Consider the following 24,657-nt stretch of genomic DNA (forward strand, 5'->3'; position numbering starts at 1 on the left):
GCAACCCAACATTTTCCGGCGACCGACATCAAATTTTATAAGAACGACTCCCCAAAAGAGGAAGCTGATGGGAACGACCAGAAAAGATTTTAGTAAGGATATCCACGAACTGAGAAGAAAAAGGATTCAACAAATAGAGAAAAATCATCCAAAATTGTTGGTTAACGACGTCAAATTTGAGTAATATATGCTTCTCATTCATGAAAGACGGGTATGTACAAGGAAAATGAGCTTTTCAACTATTGGACAACGAAATCTAGTGGAATTTGGAAGAGAAATTAGATCTAAGCTTGAATGAATGGTCAATAGGGGAGATGGCTGATGAATTTGCATTTATGAATTGAGAGGAACAAGAATAAGAACGTGGAGGACTTCCCGCTCAAGGAAATGCGTTTTTATTTTTAAGGAAATTAATTGAAAGAAATTAACATTAAAAGGGGCAAATCTGTCAAATTGTATTTTATTTATATTTATTTTAAATGAGTTCAAAGAATGGTTACAAGAAAATAAAAATAAGGAAGTTAGGCGTAATATTGTAAACCACAAGGTGTGATAGGGCGAAACGTGAAGGGAGGTCTCGAAATTATCCGTTTAATTTAATATTATGCAATTAAAAATGAAAAAGTAAAAAAGCAATAGAAGATCTCTATAAACTTTTCATGTTATTTTTTTCTATTGGGTTAGTGGTGGAAGTTTCGTTGAAGATCGGATCCTATGCATCGGTCAGATCCGAGAATCAGACATGAAATATAGTTCAGATTTGTTAAATCGAAAAAATCACAGATGCTGTCGGTGTACTAATAAAGACAAGCAAGCAAATGGCTTTATTGAAATTTTGGATTAGTGTATTAATTATTCGTTAATCATGGAATTGGAATGCTCAAGAGTTAGCCAAAGCAATGATTAATGTGGCACTATTTTGAGACAGCCAAAATCCTACTTTAAGAGAGCTTTTTACTACATTAGGTATTTATTTGGATATAAATATAAATTTGACTCCACGGGATTGGTCTATTGAGGCCCAACTAATTTTTAAGTATTTTGTAGCATGTGATAAAGGATTCGATTTTCAATAATTTATGAAATGTCAAAATTTGAATCATACTATTACGAGTTTAATAAGATTATTGATACATAAAATGCTTCTCTTTCATGGATATTATTTATTATTAATTCTTTTAATATTCTTTCAGAATTATCTTTTATTTCTCTTCAAATGTTTCACTTAAATAAACTTACATTATCTCTAAATATAAGCATGTTCCTTTCAATGACAGATATACATCCCAAAACTGATCATATTATATTTCCATATCAACTTTCATTCGAAAACTCTTTTTATATATACATATAGGGTGTGTTTAAAGAAGTAGTCAGTGTAATGATACTTCAAACTGATAGCTTCAAATTCTGCATCCACATAATATGGTTCATTTTTTATTTCATCAGTCACTACTATATGCTCAATTATAAGGTAAAAAATATTTTCTTAAACTAACTACTTCAAATTCTCAGTGTTTGGATCAGAAGCGGATCTGTGATTTGATGGTTGCGGGTGTCACTGTATTTAATGTAAACTTACTAGTAGTCAAAGAGGTTGAATTTGGGTATACCTGCATTTGGCTGGTTCTCTATATTTTAAATTAATTCAGTTCGGTTTGATTCGATCCATTTTGAGTTAATTTGGTTTGCTTTTACAAGATCTTTTGGTGCATAAATAAACACATGATAACGAAACTGAATATATTTGGTTCTTTCAAGGAAAAAATAATATTAACTAGATAAAAAAGAAAATTGATTAAAAATTCAAATAAAAAAATTTGAGATATAGAACAAGAAAACATAGGCAAGTATACTTTTATAATCTAAAGAACTAATTAAAATGAGATTGTATATAGAGAGAAAATATAAAAATGAAGGTAAAAGAAATTAAGAAAAAGAGGAGAAAAGAAATCAATCTAGATAGAAGGAACACAGAAAAGTAAAATTGGATCAATATGTGTGAATGGAGGGAATCGATCTTGAGTATTGGGCTTGGGAAGGTGCCACTAATTATTTATATACTTTTTCTACGTAAAATACTAGTGAAACACCGGTGCATACATGAAATTCTGCCGGACGACCGGGTGGCGTACCACCCCGTCACCTCTACATAGATCCGTCCCTGATTTGGATGGAGGGTGAATAATATTTTTTGGAAAATAAATATTCATAAAAATTGAAAATATGAGTATTAGTTAGAGTAGTTATATGAAGTTAAAAGCAAAAATATTTCTGAAGAAGACCGGGAATTAAGTTATTTTCTCTCACTCGGTGAAAATTTTTCTAACAATGAAGTATACTAATTGTTACATAATTCATTTCTTTTTGGAGGTGATTATTTAACTGACTACTATTAAATTTCATAAGAGAGACGAGCAACTCTTGGTGCAGTACCACTTGTGATATTAAACAGGTGATTAAAATAAGAGCTTTGGAAATGCTCATGTGACGGCCAATTCTCGGGGACAATGATGAAATGATATAATAAATGTAAAATACTACTCTCAGATATTTAATTTGTACACTGTAAATTTTCAAGGAAAATTTGGATTTGGAGACAAAATACTTTCCAAAAAAACTGACTTCTTTTCTTTAGAATAATTTTTTAAGTAAATCTTTTTGATATTTATTTGGAGAATAAAATTAGATTTAAATTCACTTTACCCCTTAACCTGTAAGGGTTGGGAAACAGTACCTCCTTCACGTTTTGAATAAGAAAGAGAACCCCCTTGTGTAATAGCTTTCCGGTGAAACAATGTTTTTTAATAAAATCTTTTTTTTTTCAATAGATAATTTTTAGAATAACCAAGTTCTTTTATTATAGCCAAAAGCTCAAGATATGACAAACAATTAGTATCTATATAATTTATGGAGTTTCCCTTTAGCCTTCTTCCCGCATGGTTTAAGATATGATGTAATGCAAAAACGCCTCCATAATAAATTTTTAAATGTGACATTATCAACTATAATTACTGTTTAATAAAGATATTTTATTTTTGATCGAAATAAGTAAAGTTTAATAATAAAGATATTTTTAAAATAGGTAAAGTTTAATAATGGTTTTAGTATAGTAATTTTAATATACAAAGAAAATACATAAATAAATTAACACTCATAGCAACAATTTTTCGTATTATATATATGTCAGAGAATTAACTATTTCAGTGTATCTTTTTCTCTTCAAATTGAAATGCTAAAGCATCCACGGTGAATGTACGTTCAACATATTTCTTGAATTTTGTATGCAAGATTTTTTCTTTATTGCAAAATTTTTAACAATAGTCTCAATATAATAGAAAATATCTTAAATTTTAGAAGCAAGAAAGACGAAATTCAAGTATTGGTTTGGATGAAAAATATTATACTTCACCTTTGAAAGGATAGAGAGAAAAAAAATCCTTATCTTAAAAAAGAAACTCTCACCAAAACAATATTGCATAAGAGGGTTCCCTTTCCCATTCAAAATGTGAGGGGGTATTGTTTTCCAACCCTTAAAGGTTAAGGGGTAAAATATTATTTTCAAAGACTTTTAAATACTAAAGATTGATAACAATGAGTATTGATTAGTTATACGAAGTTAATAATTGAAATACATGTTATTTGGTGGAACATATCTTCTTTGAAGTGTATTGTGCTTCATTTGGTTACTATTATGTTTATTTGTAGTCTAAGCTTGTAACTTATGCAGAGTTCTTTTAAGAAGAATCACGATTCTTTCCAAAGGTTCTTTTACTAAATACATCAATATGCACAATTACAGTCTTCTTTTAAAACTTTGAAGCTTTTTAATCTGAGCTGTTTTAAACCTGGTTCCTGAATGTCCTCATAACATGTGCGAGCCTTATGGGCACGACTTGATATTCTTTTCGAAAGAAAGAACTGATTACATAAAAAATATACACAAGTAATTGAGAGAGTAGGGATAAAACTCGAGCTATAGCCTACAAAAGAGGTATCAAAGTTACTTTTTCACCAGAAACATGATCTTAGCAGGCAAAATTTATTTGCAGTGATAGGAAAGATCTGTAAACCTATAGAGACAACATAAATACTAACACCTAAACTCTAGGCATACGATCTTTTGGTTGTACATTGGCTAGTAATACACAGAAATAAATTAAGAATCCTCCAGTAAGACATTTTGAATTGATTTTTCTTTCTTCTTTAAGTAGGTAACATAACATAAGATGAAGTCATGCATTGTACCTCTTATGGCACGTTCCTGAACATGTGAATCAGTTTGCCAACTCCCGTGTTTAACTATTCTCACTTTCATCTCTTAACATATCACGCGACATTTACTAGCTTTGCACGTCTAGTTTTGGGGTCAACTTCTACTTGAAGTCCAAGTCGAGCAAGTTCCGGAACATCTGCAGTTCCTTGAAGCTCTAAATCAGCAACAACTCCTTGGTTTTCTGCATTTCCTTCCAATAGGTTCCGCACACACCAGATTCCCCACTCCCTTAAGAAAGGATTATCATCATCTGTAACACACTGTTGTAGCAGTAAAAGGATCCCATTTTTATCTCTAATCTCATCTTGGATGTGCCTTCTCCTATAAGCACAGTTTCCAAGGATGGCAACAATATCTCTCCGGAAACCTTTGTATGGACAACACCTCAATGACGAAGATGCTGCCGCCTCCTTGATCTGATCCTGTGTCATTGCTTTCCTAATTGTCGTTGGAGGTTCAAGACTTCGAAGCAAGTCCAAAAGAAGTTCAATAAGCCCAGAGGAAACTAATATATCCACAACATCCTTTGGACCTTCCTCCTTAGAACTTGTCAGGTGACCACAAGCGCAAATATCTCTCAAGATCACGAGTGAGTATCCTAGAACATCATTAGGAGCAGACCCCGTCGGAAGATCATCTTTCCCTCTGGTTGAAAAGTCAACAACCACTGCAGCACTCTTCAATATCCCAAAGATACTTAAAGCAAAAACATGTGAAACAACAATATGCTCTAATTGCTCATTCAAGATTTCTGAAAGGATACTCAACAGATGAGCTTGCTCACTAACAAACTGGTAAGCTAAATGTGTAATAATATCATTGTTCTCAACATAAGGATGTGAATGTAACTTGAAGAAAATTGATGAAAAGTAGGAGCCTTCGATGCAAATTTTTGAAAGAAGCAACTTCAACCAATCTTCTCTGAGACCAACTGCAAAATGGTATGAAACCATAAGCTAACCATGATTACCAAATAAATAAAAAATGAAAAATACTTTGGATACATTAGAACGACAATATTCACTGGCATTTACCGACTGATGAAGTACATATGATTTCATTAAGAATCGGCAACCCTTGCTCCGAACTTAACTCTGTTAGCAGTCCATCAGTACCTTCACAGCAAGTATAAATGACCATACACAGAGGATCACATATTTCTCTGCTACTAACTCCAGCAATCTTCAAGAAAATATGAGGAAACAATTGGTACCACACATCACATTGGTGTTCTCTCCCAGCTACTGAGTAGTTTCCCAGAAGTTGCAGCCCCACTCGGATAATTGCTCACAATCAGGATCAATAGTAAGTCCTACAGAGGTAATAACATCCATGACTGTTTCAACTCCTCTTTGTTCAAGAAAGGCATTTTGATTTCTCATCTCCCCAGCACACATGTTTCTAAGTACCTTAAGAGACAATAAAAGGAGGTGACGCCAAGAGGGGGATAACAGAGACCGACAGAGTTGGAGGACAACAGTGACAACATTCTTAGTGGACAGATCAAACCTTCTATCAGGAACTTTGGCAATTTCTATCAGCTTCTCTAGTGCCTTTTCTAAAGAAGCTGAGTTTGACACCAGTAATAATGTTTTGGTAACATTTTCCGGGACAGAAAGCTCCGGTACAAATTTATCATCCATAACCTAACAAGGAGAGTAGAAAAATAATCAAATGAATGAAGAGTCAGTAAGTTCAAACAACTTTCTCAATTGCCTTCTCGAGGACTTTGGCAAAAAAAAAAGACCATATTTAAGTCTTTATCCCAACAAAATACATATCATTTCATATCTGCCATAGGGGAAAAAACAAGACTACAAAATTAGTATAAACAGAATCAAATGAATAAGACCACAAAACCCACACAATGCATAAATAGAATTAGCTAAATGCCTGCGAGAAAAAAAAAAGAAAAAAAAAGGATTTTATCATTGAAAAGGTAAGCCATTGGAATATGAAATGAAAAATGATGAAGGTTTAGCTGCATTTCTTCTTCTAGATATGAAGAAAGTCATATCTAGAAGCAATGCTATTTCTAAGGGTATTCCGGAATGTATTGTGCAAGTACAATCAAAATAAGAATGTTTTACAAGATTGAACTTTGGAAAATTCAGTTCTTCAGGACGAACCGTTACTTTATGTAAAAAGTAAAACATCTTCTCCAGAATTGGATAAAAGCATGAAGAAAATCACTTTACCTCATTCTGAGGAAAGAAAAAAAACATACTAAGTAACTTCTTCTCTTTTGTTTCTGAGCTAAAAATCTCAAGAGCTGATCAAGACAATCAAGCCTTATGGAGATCTTCACAATTTGTTTTCCGAATAAAACTTTTTTGCTTATGCCTGCAAGTTCTTTGTTTAAGGAGCTTATGTAATTAAAGAAAAGGAGGCATCTTTCTTGCTCATCCTTAATGCACCAACATATGTCACCTTTAATTGGTGAACTAACAAGACCCTTGCACTGAACACTTACAAAAAGCTCATAGATATGCTGAAGGAAAGATTTTCTATCTTAATGCTCATTTATTCTATTTGACATATTCAGAATTATACCTTAATTTCGAATGACATCTTTTCTTTAATTATTTTAATTATCTCAACTCATAATGCGGAGAAAATGTTTTTGACCAAGTCCAGTTTTACTTCAAAAGCCTAAGAGTTGCAAGAAAGGAATAACCCTTTTATTCATTCTCAAACTTGAGAAATTCTATCGAATGGAAGAAATGATTAGTTGGTTACAAAAGCTATACTTAGAATCTTAATGCAGCGAAAAACAGGCACCTAACATGGAAAAAAAAGAAGAGAAGATAAGATAAGTAGCAATGTAGAACCTTAAGTTTCAAGAACATATCAATTCGATGTAACAGAATACTCAACCACAACGAAGTGGTAGCAGTTATTGCGATAAATAAAAGTGAACCAGAAAGTTATGAAAAAAGAGAAAGTCATATTTCTGCAACAAAAGAACACATTCAAAGGTATTAGCAGTTTGCAATTTAAAGAGGGACAAATGATAAGGGCCCAGAAAGAAATCAAAATTCAAAACCATCCTTTAGATGTTCCAATTTCAAAAAAACAATCATATACCAAATAAAGATATCAGAAAAATCGAGCAGTTCTTGTTCAGACAGATCAAAGAATGAGGAGATATTTTTCAGACCCTCTGCAGTTCATATGAATCTTATCACAACTCCTAACAGCTAAAACCCTAAAAGGGACTAGTACATTACCTCAATCAGTAGATAATAAAATAAACGATAGATGAATGTTGGCTTAAATAAATAAGTGTTAGAAATAATTCATAACACTTTCACTGAATGATATATCGTACTTAGGTTGATTTTGATTCTGATATTTTATGTTTGTTCAAGTTGAGTTGAGTTCCGCTCTACAATTAAGGTATTGAATATTCATAAATCCAGGTATTGCATGTTCATACCTCTCTTTACTTTGATTCACATGTCATCTACCTTATTCTGCAACTTCATATTTTATGCCAGGTTGAGAGGGCTGAACTTGAAACTTTTGAGAAGGTGACCATGAAATTGGGATAACTTGAAGTTCTTTCTGCCAAACAAGTAAGCCATGTAAAAAAGCCATCGATGTACATTCTTTTGAATTCATGCTTTATGTGTTATTTAAAATTCAACTGGAATATGTGGTTAGATATTTTGCCTCAGTTAACAACCCTTTCTTTTTTCTTGTTCAAGTTGTAAGAACTTCGTAGTGAGCTTCATTGAATTATATTTTTTTCTAATTATTTAACCTTCCACCCGGCATGACGATTTAGCAACCATATTGCTCTTTAAATTCAGGTCACCTGTTTGTATATTTTTCATTAATCATATTTTGTGGCATACGTTCTGTTACTGAGATTTTTCATTAATCATATTTTGTAGCATACAGTCAAGGGACGCTTGAAAGAGAATATAGCCCCACTACACATATATCATAGGAAACCACTGTATGCTGCACTTGGTTTACTGAAGCTAAATGTTTTAGGTTTAAAGTCTAACCAAAAAAATACACCAGTCAGAACTTAAGTTCACACAACCCCAGCTTAATTGAACTCGGCCAAGCATTTTCTCAAACATAATATGTGCGCACTTCAAAAATCCTAGCTCTCACAAATTCCCCTAGAAGTAGCATTCAACAGCTCATCTCAGAAAAAAAACAATCATAAGCACCAACAACAAGGCAAAATATCGGGAAGAAATTCAAACATTGAGCAGAACGGGAAAAGAGAGTTCGGGAAATAGCAAGAGGAGAAGAAAGTTGCAATGAGTGAATAAAATTACAGAGCAAGGGCCAAGAAGAGAGAGTAGTTGTTGCATACCTGAGAATGTTAGGAACGCCAGAGAAGTTGCCGCTTTCTTGAAGAATCCACAGTCACAGAGAGACGGAGAGAGCAGAGTGAGAAAGTTTCGGGAGAACCCTAGCGAGCAGCGGCTAGCGTTAGAAAGTTTCCAACTGGGGAAGCCGGGAAGGGAGGAGAAGTGGAGAACCTTAGCACGCGGCTGCTAGAAACAATGGGAAGTGGCGAACTGCCGAACTTGGAAAGGGATGATATGGAAATATTGAAAAAATCAGGGCGTTTGGACATAAGAATTGTAAAATTCCAATAAAAAGAAATTTTTTTCGAGTGAAAATGTTATTTAAAAATTAGAGTTATCTTTGGACATAAATATAATTTTGAGTTTTTTTTTTGGAATTTTTATGAGTGAATTGAACGAAAATTTTGAAAAATAACTTTTTAGATTTTTCAAATTTTTGAAAAATTTCAAAATTTATTTTCAAGTAAAAATTGAAAATTTTATAACCAAACACTTATTTCGGAAAAAAGTGAAAAAATTATTATGTCCAATCGGGGTCTTAGTATTAACACCAAAATACGGAATTAATTTCGATCCGGTCCGTTTTTTCATATTTCGGATTTTATGCTCAACTAAATTTTATGTTTATAGAGATTTGGTTCGTCAAAATTATAGCTTATCTCAGTTCCCACACTTAACTTATCAATATTATCATATTTAGCCTATGATGTTGCTTCAAGTCCTAAGGAGAATTTAGTAATTCTCGTCAAGGTTGATGAAAATGCATGTGATTTATTTCGATTTGTTTTAATATTATTTCTGTAGCGACCCGACCGATCGTTTTGCTTTCTAGATCACCATTCTCCTAACTAAGACTCCCCGTATGTTCTTTTACTATTTTATGACTTGTGGGGATAGTTAATTCGGGTTTGGATGGGTTCGGGTTGAAATCGGAACATTTAGTTCTTTAATATTGGCTTAAAATGGTTAAGTTTGACTTAAGTCAATAATTTTAGTAAACGACCTCGGAATCAGGATTTGACGGTCCCAATAGGTTTGTATGATGATTTTGGACTTGGGCGTATGTTTGGATCGGGTTTCGAATGACCCGGGAGCGTTTCGGCGCTTAATATTGAAAGTTGGCGCATTGAAGGTTTTCAAGTTCTTTATGTTTGGTTTGGAGTAGGTTTTGGTGTTATCGAGGTCCGTTTGAGATTCTGAGCTTGGGAATAATTCCGTATGGTGATTTAAGGCTTGCACGCAAAGTTTGGTGTCATTCCGAGTAGTCTAAGTATGATTCGGCGCGTTTGGGGGGTGCGATTCTTAGTTTTGATGTTGTTTTACGCGTTTCGAGAGTTCAAGCAGGTCCGTATTATGATTATGGACTTGTTGGTGTATTTGGACGGGGTCTTGGGTGGCTCGGGTGAGTTTCGGACCGCCCAGAGCTAAGTCCCAAAAATCTGGTGTGCTGGTTCTGGTTTCCTTCTTCGCGATCGCGAGGACTGTGTCGCGTTCGCGGAGAAGAAAATTTAAGGGGCTTAGATTTGCTCTACGCGTTCGCAACCCCTTGCCCGCATTCGCGAAGGTATGGGACCTTTGGCCTTTGCGTTCGCGTGAAGGGGGCCGCGTTCGGGGAAAGGCAGTACAGCAGGTTCATCAGCCTATGATTACAACACGAGTTGCCGCACCAGCTGTCCGTCTGCCAGAGGTTGAGGGCAGGTGGGTAGGGGCCGTCCTAGAGATGGAGGCCAGTCAGGTGGCGCTCCAGCTAGGTTCTATGCCTTTCTAGCCAGACTAGATGTAGTAGCCTCAGATGCCGTGATCATAAATATTATTTTGTCTACAGTAGGGATGCTTCGGTACTATTTGATCCAGGGTCTATGTATTCATATATTTCATCTTTGTTTGCTCATTTTTCGGGTGTTCCTCGCGAGTCCTTGTGTACTCCTGTATATGTGTCCACTCCAGTGGGCGATTATGTTATTGTGGATCAGATCTACCGGTCATTTATCGTGACTTTCTGTGGTTATGAACTAGAACAGATCTTCTGCTTCTCGATATGACCGACTTTGAGGTCATCTTGGGCATGGACTGGTTATCTCCATATCATGTCGTCAAGACTGTTACATCGGCGATACTAGAGTTGCCTAGATTGGAATGAAAGGGTTCATCTGCCAGTGCATCTAGCCGGGTTATCTCTTTCCTGAAGGCTCGACATATGGTCGAGAAGGGTTGTTTGTCTTATCTAGCTTATGTTCGGGATACTATTGCAGAGACTCAGGTGATTGATTCAGTACCTGTGGTTCGGGAGTTCTCCGTTGTGTTTCCTTCTGATCTACTATGCATGCCACCAGATCGTGATATCAATTTCTGTATTGATTTGGCTTCAGGTACCCAGCCTATCTCTATTCCACCGTACCGCATGGCTCCAAAAGAGTTGAAGGAGTTGAAAGAGCAGCTTGAGGAGTTCCTAGCAAGGGGGTTCGTCAGACCCAATATGTCGCCTTGGGGTGCACCGGTGTTGTTCGTGAAGAAGAAGGATGGGACTATGCGGATATACATTGATTACCACCAGTTGAACAAAGTTACCATTAAGAACAAGTACCCGTTGCTGCGTATTGATGATTTGTTTGACCAGTTGCAGGGGGCAGGGTGTTCTCTAAGACCGAATTGAGATCGGGGGTATCATCCGTTGAAGATTCGTGATTCGGATGTTCCGAAGACGGCTTTCCGGACTAGATATAGCCACTATGAGTTTTTAGTGATGTCCTTCAACTTGACCAACGCCCCGGCGGCGTTTATGGATTTAATGAATCGGGTGTTCAGGCTATATATTGACTCGTTTGTCATTGTCTTCATTGATGACACATTGATCTACTCGTGTAGCATGGAGGAGCACGAGCAGCCTTTGAGAGTGGTGCTTCAGACCTTACGGGAACATAAGCTATATGCTAAGTTCTCCAAATGCGAGTTCTAGTTAGATTCTGTGGCATTCATGGGGCATATTGTATTAGGCGAGGGTATTAAGGTAGATCCCAGGAAGATCGATGCAGTTCAGGGTTGGCCTCGTCCTACCACAACGACCGAGATCAGGAGCTTCTTGGGGTTAGCAAGTTATTATCGCCGATTTTTGTGGAGGGTTTCTCATCTATTACAACACCTTTAACTAGATTAACCCAGAAAGATGCTCTGTTTCGATGGTCCGATGATTGCAAGGTGAGCTTTCAGAAGCTCAAGACCGCATTGACTATATCACAGGTATTAGTGTTGCCTTACAGTTCAAGGATGTATACTGTGTATTGCGACACTTCACGTGTTGGCGTGGGTTGTGTATTGATGCAGGAGGAGCGAGTTATTGCATATGCTTCACGTCAGCTGAAGCCCCACGAGAAAAATTATCCCATACATGATTTGGAGTTGGCCGCGATAGTTCATGCTCTCAAGATCTGGAGGCATTATCTTTATGGGGAGTCCTGTGAGGTTTACACCGATCATCGCAGCTTGAAGCATTTGTTCAAGCAGAGGGATCTCAATTTGAGGCAACGTAGGTGGCTCGAGTTACTAAAGGACTATGATATTACCATCCTTTATCATCCGGGCAAGGCGAATGTTGACGGTTCCAATAGGTTCGTATGATGATTTTGGACTTGGGCGTTTGTTCAAATCGGTTTCAGATGACCCGGGAGCATTTTGGCGTTTAATATTGAAAGTTGGCGCATTAAAGGTTTTCAAGTTCTTTAAGTTTGGTTTGAAGTAGGTTTTGGTATTATCGAGGTCCGTTTGGGATTTCGAGCTTGGGAACAGTTTCGTATGGTGATTTAAGACTTGCACGCAAAGTTTGGTGTCCTTCCGAGTAGTCTAAGTATGATTCGGTACATTCGGAGCAAGTTGAAAACTTAAAGTTCAAAATTTGATTCAATTTGATTTTAGGGTGTGATTCTTAGTTTTGATGTTATTTTACGTATTTTGAGAGTTCGAGCAGGTCCGTATTACGGTTATGGACTTGTTGGTGTATTTGGACGGGGTCCCAAATACCTCTGGTGAGTTTCGGACCGCCCGGAGGTAACTCCCAAAAATCTGGTGTGCTGGTTCTGGTTTCCTTCTTCACGATCGCGAGGGCTGTATCACGTTAGCGGAGAAGAAAATATGAGGGGCTGAGATTTTCTCTACACGTTCACGACCCCTTGTCCGCATTCGGAAGGTCTGGGACCTGTGGCCTTCGCGTTCGCGTTAAGGGCCCCGTGTTCGCGTAGGGAGAAAGGCCTAGGGGTGTGAGCTCGTTCCTCTTCGCGTTCGCGAGCTGGACCACGCGTTCGAGAAGCTCAGGCTTGTTAGCCTCCGCGTTCGCCTGTGGGTCCTCGTGTTCGCGATGACCTTTTTCCTGGGCCGGGGCATCTTGCCTTCGCGATCGTGATGGCTTTTCCACGACCGCGAAAAATAAATGTCTGGGCCGTGTGTTTTGAAAACCGGGGCTTAGGCTCATTTTCTTCATTTCTCTCACGTGTTGGTCAAATTTAGAGCTCTTTGAAGAGGGGTTTTCAACTATCACTTTGAGGTAAGTAATTTCTATACAATATGAGTTTAAATCACGCATTATGGAAAGATTTTAACATAGAAATTGTGAAAAATTTAGGAGATTATTGGAAAATCTATGTTTTGATAAAAATGGGATTAAACCACGAAAATAATTATGGAATTGGGTAAAAATTATATATTTGAGTTCGTGAAGTTATGGGTAACATTTATTTTCAACAATTTCCGGAATCCGGGCACGTGGGCCTGGGGTAAATTTTAGGAATCTTCCAATTTGGGCTGGGTAATTACTCTAATAGCTAAATTATGAACTTTTTAGTGTATATTGATTAATTTATGTAATATTTGGCTAGCTTCGGATTGTTCGGCACCAAGTTGAGGCTTTAGAGTGAATTTGTGGGCCGGAAAGTGAGTTTTGGGACGAGGTAAGTCTCTTGCCTAACCTTGTAAGAGGGAATTTATCCCATAGGTGTTTTAAATTACTATTTGCTCCTAATTGTGGGTGCTACGTAAGCACGAAATGACGAGAGTCTGTGCATAGCTACAAATCATGCTTATGTCCGGGTAGTTTTAGGACCCTATCATGAAATTACTTGTATTGTTTGCACTCATTAATTTAAGTGCTTAAATTATATTGAGACTTGATAAAGGATTCGTAAGACCGAACTTCACTTACTTTAAGTTTTGGCGAGTTACTTGACTGTTGATAGAAATTGTGCCTCTTGTGTGTATTAGTCTTGTGATAACCGTTAAATCGAATATTCATAGAGTATTCTCTCTTCTTGTGGAGCGGGTCGAACACTTCGACAGTAGAATAGATGCATCTATGATTCACGTCGATCTACCCTCAGCAGTGTACACATTATTATGGATCGGGCCGTACTACCTCGGCATAAATCGTGCGTGATAATGCTCGGAGTCCGATTACACTTGATATTATTTTTATGACTTGAGAAATTATAATTTACTTGATGGCCCGTAATTGTTGAAGTTAGTATGTGTCAGTGGAGATTTTAGATTGACTGTTAGTTAAAGAATCACTTATTTGTTTGTTATTGTGTTATTATTATTATTGATGTATTCTATGCCTATTTAGAATTTCTGTAATTAATTTATTGGCCCATAGTAAGTGTCGATGTCGACCCCTCGTTACTACTTCTTCGAGGTTAGACTGGATACTTACTGGGTACATGTTGTTTATGTACTCATGCTACACTTCTGCACTAATCGTGGAGGATCTGAGGCAAGTGCATCTGGCAATCATTCAGGCGCGCACCCCCATTACCTCGAGGCCTAGTGGTGAGCTGCTCTCTGAGTCCGTTCTGCAGCACCCCTAGTCTCTCTTTTGTATTTACTTTCTGTCTATCTTATTTCAGACAATAGCATATGTGTTTTGTATATTCTACTAGTTGTTCATACACTTGTGACACCGGATTTTGGGAACATGCTAGTAGACACTTTATGGTTTTGAGTATTTATTTCACTATATTTACTCTTTCATTTGTTTATGCTTTACCTTACTATAATTTCTCACTATTCATTTACTTAATAAATAAAAATTAACTACTTTTAAATTATTGAAAAGGAACAAGTACATGAATAGTTCACTGTTGGCTTGCCTAGCAGCGACGTTGGACGCCATCACGGCCTATAGGAGAAATTGAGTCGTGAAAATTTGGTACTACTCCTCCCTAAAATCTTAAATGTTGGACATTTAATGGAAAATAATTTTTGAAAATATAACTTATGCTATACTCCCAAAAGAATTCTTAACAAGAGTTTAGACACGTGACAACTTACGTTTATGTCAACTTATCATTGTTTTTTACGTATATTTTTAACATCTTTAAGTAAAATTGATAACGAATTCTTACTTAATTTACTAGATTTAAGGTTTATGAGCTTGAAAGAATAAGGAGAATGCAAAATGATAGAGAAAAAGTCAAGAAAAAGACATATTGCTGAGTAAAATAAAGCCAAGTAGATTGATGAAGAAACAAGGAAGAAGTACAGGAATGTGGATGGCACACATACATGAAATGAGTCTAGAACTAAATGTGGTTGTTTTGGACAAGTAGGACCAAAATAAGTGTAAAAAAGAAAGAGTGACATATCTATATATATCGCTCTTTTAAAGAGCGCTATACTTTAACGTCTGTTTTAGACATTAAGGTATAGCGCTCTTTCAAAGAGCGTTATATGTAAAACGCCTTTAATAAAGGCAATATACCTGGAAGCTGATAAGACAGGTATGCATAACGCGATATGCATAGCGCGATATATAAAAGCGTTACCGCGCTATACATACATAAAAAACGTTCCCCTCCCCTTTCCCCCACGTTTTGAACCAGAAGCCCCCTCCCCCATTTTTAAAAAACGTTCCTCCCCCTCCCCCCCTCCCCCCATTAACTAGATAAAAAAATCGAGTGGACCCCACCCGTCCCACAAAAAGTAAAGAGTATTGATCCCACATCCTAGTTAAGTCTTCTCTTGTTGTGGGTTGCTTGTTCCGGACTCAAATCTTCAATTCTTCAACTTTTCGAAAAACATAAATCGAGGTATTCCGATTTAGTTTATGTCGAAACTCGTATAAATAATACATATTAGTTGTTTTGAATGTGTTCCATGTTGTTTTGTATTTTTTTGCGATTAAACTGCTATATTATTTTTATCCGGACTAAGATATTAGTGTTCTAAAACAACATGTAAAAATTGAGAAATCATTATTATTTATTAATAAAAATGTTAATAAATTACTTTTACTGTTTTATATGTATTTTCGTGAATATTTTGTGATTAAAATGTATTTGTTATTTTTATCTAGTTTAGATTATTTATTTACTTAAAGACTAGTAATATAGTGCCCTTTTAGCGTAGTAAAATGTAGAGCCTTTTAGTATCCCTGTTGTTTAAGTATCTCTTATACTAATATATCAAAGACAAACTCTGTCCAATTTACAAAAGTTAATTATTTAATTTACAAACAAACATATATAATTATAAAACTAATATGTAAAAATAATAAAACTAACACATACAAGAATTCAAGATAGTTTGGTACTACTGGGCCTCAAATATCGAGCCTGGAACCCATATGTGAATACTCTGTCTAATTAAATATTGTATAATTATAAAAATTAATTATTTAATTTATAAAACAAACATATAAAATTATGAAACTAACATGTAAAATAATAAACACTAACACATACAATAATTCAGGATATCTTGGTGCTACTGGGTCTCAAATATCGAGCCTGGAACCCATAAGTGAATACTCTATCCAATTAAATATTGTATAATTATAAAAATTAATTATTTAATTTACAAAATAAACATATAAAATTATGAAACTAACATGTAAAATAATAAAACTAACACATACATAAATTCAGGATAGCTTGGGGCCTCAAATATCGAGCCTGGAACCCATATGTGAATACTTTGTCCAATTAAATATTGTATAATTATAAAAAATAATTATTTAATTTACAAAACAAACATACAAAATTATGAAACTAACATGTAAAATAATAAAATTGACACATACAAGAATTCAGGATAGCTTGGTGCTACTGGCCTCAAATATCGAGCCTGAAACCCATATGTTAATACTTTGTCCAATTAAATATTGTATAATTAAAAAAATTAATTATTTAATTTACAGAACAAACATACAAAATTATGAAACTAACATGTAAAATAATAAAATTGACACATACAAGAATTTATGATAGCTTGGTGCTACTGGGCCTCAAATATTGAGTCTAGAACCCATAGATATATACTCTGTCCAATTAAATATTGTATAACTATAAAAATTAATTATTTAATTTATAGAACAAACATACAATTAATGTTGTTTAATTTACAGTAGACGACATGGACGTGCCGCCTATGTATCCCGAACTTTTCTGCGATGAGCTATTAGTGTTACAGGGCGATCATAGGTCCGTCCACACATGGGAGGGAGAGTTACTGGCCCAGATTCTCCGCGCCAGGAGAGTGGACGACATTCAACCTGCCCATTGGCGAGGCCACCATCACGCTGCAGGATGTGGACGTTTTATATGGGCTGCCCATTAATGGACTGCCTGTTGCACTGCCTCAGGCCATAAGAGAGATGACGCGTGGGCAATATTTGGACATGCTGCAGCAGCTCACTGGTTTCAGGCCACAGGATGAGACTGCACACTCAGGGGCCAGTCGCATGAGTTTGACAGCTATTCGACAACATATGGAGATATTGCACCCCAACATCACTGGCGAGACAGATGATCTGTATATTCGCTGGTATACGAGGTTGCTGCTGCTCCTTATGTTTGGAGGGGTCTTGTTCCCTAACACTTCGGGGAACCTAGTCAGCTTGAGATTTCTTCATCATCTTCAGCGGCTAGATGATTTACCCCAGTACAGCTGGGGTGTTGCTGTTCTCGCCTACTTGTACGGGCAGATGTGTCGGGCGAGCATGGGCACTCAACATGACGTACGTGGATTTTTGTCGCTGCTATAGGTGATAACATATTCGAATACTCTATTCATTATAACATATCTAGTAAAAATTTATCTTAAATTTTACGTCAACTTTGTATGTTAGGTTTGGGCCTGGGAGCGGTTCCTGCAATTGCAACCACCTCTACCACAATTACCTCCGCATGTACCACCTCTGTTTCTCCCTCTAGCTAGGAGGTGGGTTCTCCGGCGGGGATATATACATATCTACGAGGCTCGGCATAATCTCCCCATTTGCAGGGATTTGTTGGATATGTTGGAGAAGACAACACACATAACATAGTATTTAACCGCGCTATGCTAACACATAACGTAGTATTTAACCGCGCTATATATATTCACATATTTATCAAAAATCTTCCTCCTCTGACAGTATAGTTTTCTAATAATAATTTTAGCGTGAAATTCGAAGGTCTACTAAAAAAAAAATTGTTTTTTAATCCAATACTATTTTTGATTACATGAACGGGAGGGAGAAATTTATTAATTTACTCAACTGAAAAAAGACCATTATCATTAAGATTTAACAATAATGGAAATATAATTTTATTTGATACATCTTGCAACATAAACAAGTACATACACTTATTACAACTACATTACGAAACCCAGTTACTACATGTATCCTTGATATTTGGGCACATTAGAAGAACTCCCACCAGGAGATGGATTACCACCGCCACCCAAACCAGCCGAAGGACATTTTCGACGGTCATATCCTGTTTGCGAGCATATACCACATTTGCGCGCATAAATGGTATCGCTAACATCCATTTGGTTCTGAATACGCGGTTCTCTTCTGCACCTGTATTCGACACAAAAATTCCTTGTTATACACCATTTTAAATAGTTCCGGCGGTCAATAATGCTCAGCACCCACTGGCTGCAACTGGCCACTATAGGTGTTTAAGTATGCAGCAACACTATATTGTTTATCAACGTAGCTGGTTGGCCCTAAACCAACATGTTGAAAGCACCTGTTGGCATGTGAGAATGTCATGTGGTAGATGGACCATTTCCCACAAGAGCATAACCTTGTAGATTCATTTATGGTATGTACATTATTCCCCCGGTTTTGATGGATAGCGGTACAAACTTCAAAAATATTTCTGTCCTGATCATACTGTAAAAATAAATGCCAATGTGCACGCCGCTTTTATTTCTCAAATCTCTTCATCGGCAGTGGTATAAATTCAACACCCCTTTCCATCAATGATGTTGCAGCTGCAGCCCTTTCAACAAACCTCTCTGCCATATGCTTGAACGACATGCGCACCATGGTAGTGACAGGCAATCCTCTTGCCGACTTCAATAACCCGTTGAAAGACTCTGACATATTTGTAGTCAGAATTCCCCATCTTCTTCCACCATCCACATGCAAAGTCCACTTGTCAAGCTCATGTCGCATCAACCAACGATAGGCTCTCTCGTCTTCCTGCCTGATAGATTCCATGTGCCTCCGGAATTTATGCTCTTGGTGGTATGTTGCTGCCATTCACATCAAATCATGCAGATTCTTGTTGGGATGTGCCTTATGGAAATTGGCCTTCAGGTGCCTCACACAGTAACAGTGGTAGGCATAAGGTTCTTGCCATGCAGGCTAATTCTCTACAGAACTTAAGATACCACCATGCCGATCAGATATTAGACAAATACCGGAACGCTGTTTGACAACATGCTCTTTCAAATGATTCAAAAACAGCGTCCACGTCTCTTGGCTTTCATTGGCATAAATAGCAAAAGCTAGAGGAAATATTTGTCCATTAGCATTTACTGCAACGACGATCAACAACTTGATATCATACTTTCCATAGACATGAGTGTTGTTTATGGATATTACCGGTCGGCAATGCGAAAAACCATCAATTGCTGGTTTAAATGCCCAGAACACGTAATTGAATATATATTCTGGTCTTCTCGGACTCCGCTCAAGCTTCCATTCAACAACCATCCCGGGGTTAAAGTGTTACAGTGCGGCCATGTACCTGGGTAGAGCTGCAAATGACTTATCCTAGTTACCATAAACAATTTCAAACGCACATTTGCGCCCGAGAAATGCCTTTCTTTTGGTAATGATATGGCCATATTCCCGGTGGACTGATGTAATGCACTCTTTGATTTTATACCTTATGGACGCTTCAAGGTGTGAAATAAGGACAAAAGAAATCAAGTCAATATCCAAGTTGTAGTGATTCCCATTGAATGTGTCCATTTCACATCTGTGGGTGGGAATATATTTACCCACTTTCCATAGACCTGTGTTCTTCTTGCTCACACGCAGAATCCAATGACTACCCGTAAACCATCTGCGGGAAACAGCCTTGTATACATCCAGAATTGACTCCCATACCGTCATCTCACGACACTCTTTTACGCCGTATATTTTTGCCTCCCTGCTTAGGCGCGCTTTATCAGGAAAAAACATGCCCTTTGCCAGCACCGTTGGTCTAGAATCATCCCACATTGCTGTCCGAATTTCATCAAAATCCCTTGTGAGAGCATCCACATCCGGCATACTTGGCAAATGATCAAGGTAGGGAATCTTCCTTGAATGAAACGGCACTTGGGACTCGTACACTCTTGGTCTAACGGGGGTGGAGCATACTCCTTCATCAAATCAAGTCCTTCATTCTCTTCCTTCTCATCACCATCCTCACGAGGGAAGGGTGTGTCATCTCCGGAATCATCGGCATTATTATCATAATCACTGTTCTCTTCCTCACTCTGTGCATCTGCCAGATCCCGATTTAATATGTCGTCTTCGGGAAATTAAGTCAGGACAGGTGGTTCAACTTGCTCGTTTTCACTGCACAAACAACAAAATAATAAGCTACTCAAATTAATAAATACTTTCCATATAGTTGTATCACTTCACTTGCAAGTCGTAATGTGTTGACATTCCTTGATGGACATTATCCTGTTGGTGATGACTCCCGAATAGACCGCCATGATCCAACACACCAAAATTACGCATATTCCAACTAGGCGTGGGTTCATAACTTGTAAAAGTCATATCTGGCCGGTACCCCCTATGGAATATATGAGTGGTAATACAAATTCAATACAACAAAAATATACATCGTAACACTAAGGAAAATTGAAGTTTACCACTCGTCTTGTGGATTATGTAAAGCGGGAGAGAAATTATTTCCTCGCTCCTCATTCGCCTGTGTTGATAAGTTTAAATCAGGCTAAACTCTTTCAGCCGGAACCTGTCCGGCAAAAACTGCTCCAGAATAACCACCCGACGACTGAGGGTTATCCCTACTATGTTCAACCTCATTATTGCGAACGTCTTCGACCTTGACGTACATTTCCAACATTTTTATCACAAGAAATTCCCGGTATTCATCCGAAGTCCTCAAAAAATCCCTCAAAGTTTCATCATCGTTGATGTTAAACTCAGCATAACAAGTAACCCCTTGCGGAGTGATGGAATACGGATATCTTCCGGTTACTTAAGGTTCACCGAACGTTTCCTCACACTCATTTTTTTTACATAACAACGATACCAATGTATCGTACTCCATTGTAAGTGACAACTTAACATGACACTGTGGAGATAAACTATAGTTCACAGTGTTATTCGCCACCACAACCTCATCCCCCTCCCCCCCAATATAATGAAACCCTTACTTTTCGCTCTTCAGACATTATGAAAAAATGCTTGAGAATTTAACAAGGAAAAAAATTTTAACAGGAGTTACGGATATTTCTGAATGGATTTTTGTAAAATCCTAACGCCTTTAAATAAGGCAATGCCTAGCTCGGGGGGGCTGAAAAACAGGTATAGCGCTCTTTATAACTGCGTTATACATATATAGCGATGTTTCGAAAGGCGTTACATGTATAACGCTCTTTTAAAGAGCGCTATACTTTAACGTCCAAAACGTCCGTTAAAGTATAGCTCTCTTTAAAAAAGCGTTATATATAGTTAGGTAACTCTTTTTTTACACACATTTTCATTTTTTTTGTCAAAAAGAACCACAAATGGGTTCTGGACTCTACATGAAATACGGATCAAGCCAAGCATAAAGGAGAAAATTAGACCGGGAAACTGTATATGGTAAAATATGATATGACACGTGGTCATCTAAAGGAATGACACAGGGAACCCAAAATGGGGATGGCCGAAGACCGAACGCAACTATTCCGCTTGTCACCGGAAAAGATAACGTTCACAAAGGTTTATTAAATGCTCTGCGCCCGGTAGAATTTAATAAAGAATATTCTGCAGCATTAAGGACGACGACCCGTTACAGAGAATTTGATATTTATGTTCACCGTTGCATCTTCATCAATGACCCTCATAATTGACATTAAAGGAGGACACGATCCTAGGACCTCCTTCCCTAGATACAACTATAAATAGTGAACCCAATTATCATTGTAAAGGACACGAATTTTTTGGCTAACTTATACTACATTCTATACAAAGCTTAATATAATTTTACTTTCTCGTTTTTTTATCTCATCATTATTGTGCCCAAAAATCTTGTTTCCGAAAATATCATTTCTGCCATTTCATCTACATTCTGAGGCTAAGTATTGTATAATTCTTCAATTATTTTATTATTTCAGGATCAAATTAGTTCACTTGTCTAGAAATTACGTATAAATTCAAATGTACTGTATTACGGGTAAACAGTTTGGTGCCCACCGTGGGGCCTAGACAGTCGTGTAATTAAGTTGATCCTTGCCTTTTTTTACTAACGTTCTTAGATTATTTTGTCTTAGAAAAAATCATAAGAAATGGCAGATATTACCGTTAACAACGCACATAACCCTGAGATTCGAGGAGATCAGTCTCACTTCGAGGACTCAATCAGTGACATCCATAATGGGGGGAATGACGCCACACCGATGCATGACATGCAGTATTCTCGACAGGGTCAGGAGGCAACTCCTGATGATGCTGATGAGGAATACGTCGTTGACACGGTAGGGGTCTTGCAAGAGCAACAGGCGATCATCCTAGGCCATCTCACACGGCAGGACAATGTTATTATGGAGTTGAAGCAGGCACTGTCGAGGGCTTTGAATAATGAAAACAAACGAGATCCAATTCCTCCCAGTATCCCCGCAAATCAAACCATGCAGAAGGTCGACAACAACACTCCTAGGGGTGAAGTTGGCTCCGACGGAGCTGGGGGGAGAGCGGATCCGGTCTCAATAACGGGAATGATCCTTTCAAAAAAGGATCCATGTACACTGCCTGAATAGCAGTTTCTAATCAATTCATTCTATGAGATTTTATCCAACTTGTTAGCTTCTTGAATAGCAGTGACTTTCATCTCCCATGAAGCAGGAAAGATCCATAACACTTTGCTAATAAGTTCTTCAAAGATAAACACTTTTCCAAGTGACTTAAATTTGTTTGTGATAATGGTGAACCTTGTAATCATTTCCTGAATAGCCTCGAAATCCTTTACTGAGAACTCATAGTTTCTTATCATCATTTCAATTTGTGACTTCTTCACCTGAGTCTGTTTGAAGAGCATATCAAATTTCTTCAGCATTTGAGCATGCAAATATTCTGTTGTACTCATCATCACCAAGGGCGCATATGAAAAATTTCTTGGCCTTTGCATTCTTTTTTATTATTTGGGAACATCCACTTTCTACTAGTTTTATTTAGTAGGAACAAGTTTAGTGGGAACAAGAGGACCTCAATTGACTGTGATCTAAAGTTTATAGTCTTCAGTTTTTAGGAAATCTTCCATCGTTGGCTTTTACCAATTGTAGTATTGGCCATTGATCCGTGATAGTCTAGTAGTAGACCATACTACATCAATTTCGGGTGATATACTCATCTTTCATGATCTCTCAAGATATTAGCCTGATATGGGAGAATCTGCTCAGCTACTAATTGTTAATTTGGGTGCTTCCTAGAATTTTCTTGATTCCTTGATCTTATACATAGTTTTTTTTAAGTGCATTGAAAACTAAAGTACGAATACGTAAAGGACACAAAATTTAACGTGAAAAATTACCTAGCTCAAAAGGTGCAAAAATCACGACGTATCTCGTAGGATTTAACTTTATAATTCCATTAGAATAAATGAGCCAAAAATATTCAGATTACAACTCTTGCAATCTAAACTTAACACAATTCCAGACTCTTAACAGTTTCACGACTGTCTCACATTTGCAAGTCACTCTAACTTGTAATTGTGAAAGTAAAATAACTAAGACAAATATACTTTTTAATAGAAGATAAAATTACAACTGAATAGCCTAATATAGATGAACTAGATTGGTTCAAGTTGCATGCATAATTGCAAAGATCAAGTACTATAGTTGTTCTTCACACACTCGAAGAGTGGACTGGGATTAAGCACTTCAAGAGTATTGCTTGAAATCTGCTTGTTCTCAACATTGCACGAGCTTTCGGCGTATGTGAATCACTTTCCTGCAAGACCAAGGAAAAGCATATATAGTCACATGTTAGTCAATCAAATGAATCTGGTAACCAAGAATCTCTAAGTCCTAAATATGGTAGGACTCTAATTCCGCACGAGGATCTTTTCAAGATATATATGCTACAAGCTGTCCCTGAGATAATAAAAAATATTAGCACAATATACTTAAATATCTCAGTTGATCAGAATAGTGACAGTCTATTGTATATAAATTGTGTAGTGACAGTCTATTTAATATATATTTTGTATAGTGACACTTGAAAAATTAGATCAATGGACTAAAATGCGCTGATATGGTATATTTTTTTACAGTTATATATACTGGAGATCTTTTCCTAAAATATCATCAGTCCAAAGGAGTTACCTACTCAACTTGTGAGACCTTGATTCTTAGCACATGTTCATTGCATATTTTATTAATCATCAAAACACATATAACTCAAACAAATACAAAAGATAAGAGGCTCCAATTTTTTAGCAAACTTCATTTGTAACCATCAGGGAAACACCAATTGCAATAGGTAGCCACAAAATAAACCATACAATTAATAGCCCAAAATCAATTACAAGGGCTAGCCCAAAACCATCCTTACTCCGTTTA

General features: G+C 36.9%; 1 protein-coding gene across 1 annotated transcript; it reads right to left on the bottom strand.

The window, feature by feature from the left end:
• Positions 1 to 4,007: 4,007 nt before the first annotated feature.
• On the bottom strand, positions 4,008 to 8,749 carry LOC107762013 (uncharacterized). Its single transcript, XM_016580318.2, is given in 4 exon segments — positions 4,008 to 5,207; positions 5,311 to 5,560; positions 5,563 to 5,922; positions 8,613 to 8,749. Coding segments are annotated over 3 exon segments (1,485 nt in total). The 5' UTR covers positions 5,920 to 5,922; positions 8,613 to 8,749; the 3' UTR covers positions 4,008 to 4,329.
• Positions 8,750 to 24,657: the final 15,908 nt, after the last annotated feature.

This window comes from Nicotiana tabacum, chromosome 4 (assembly GCF_000715075.1).
Source record: "Nicotiana tabacum cultivar K326 chromosome 4, ASM71507v2, whole genome shotgun sequence".
Lineage (NCBI taxonomy): Eukaryota > Viridiplantae > Streptophyta > Magnoliopsida > Solanales > Solanaceae > Nicotiana > Nicotiana tabacum.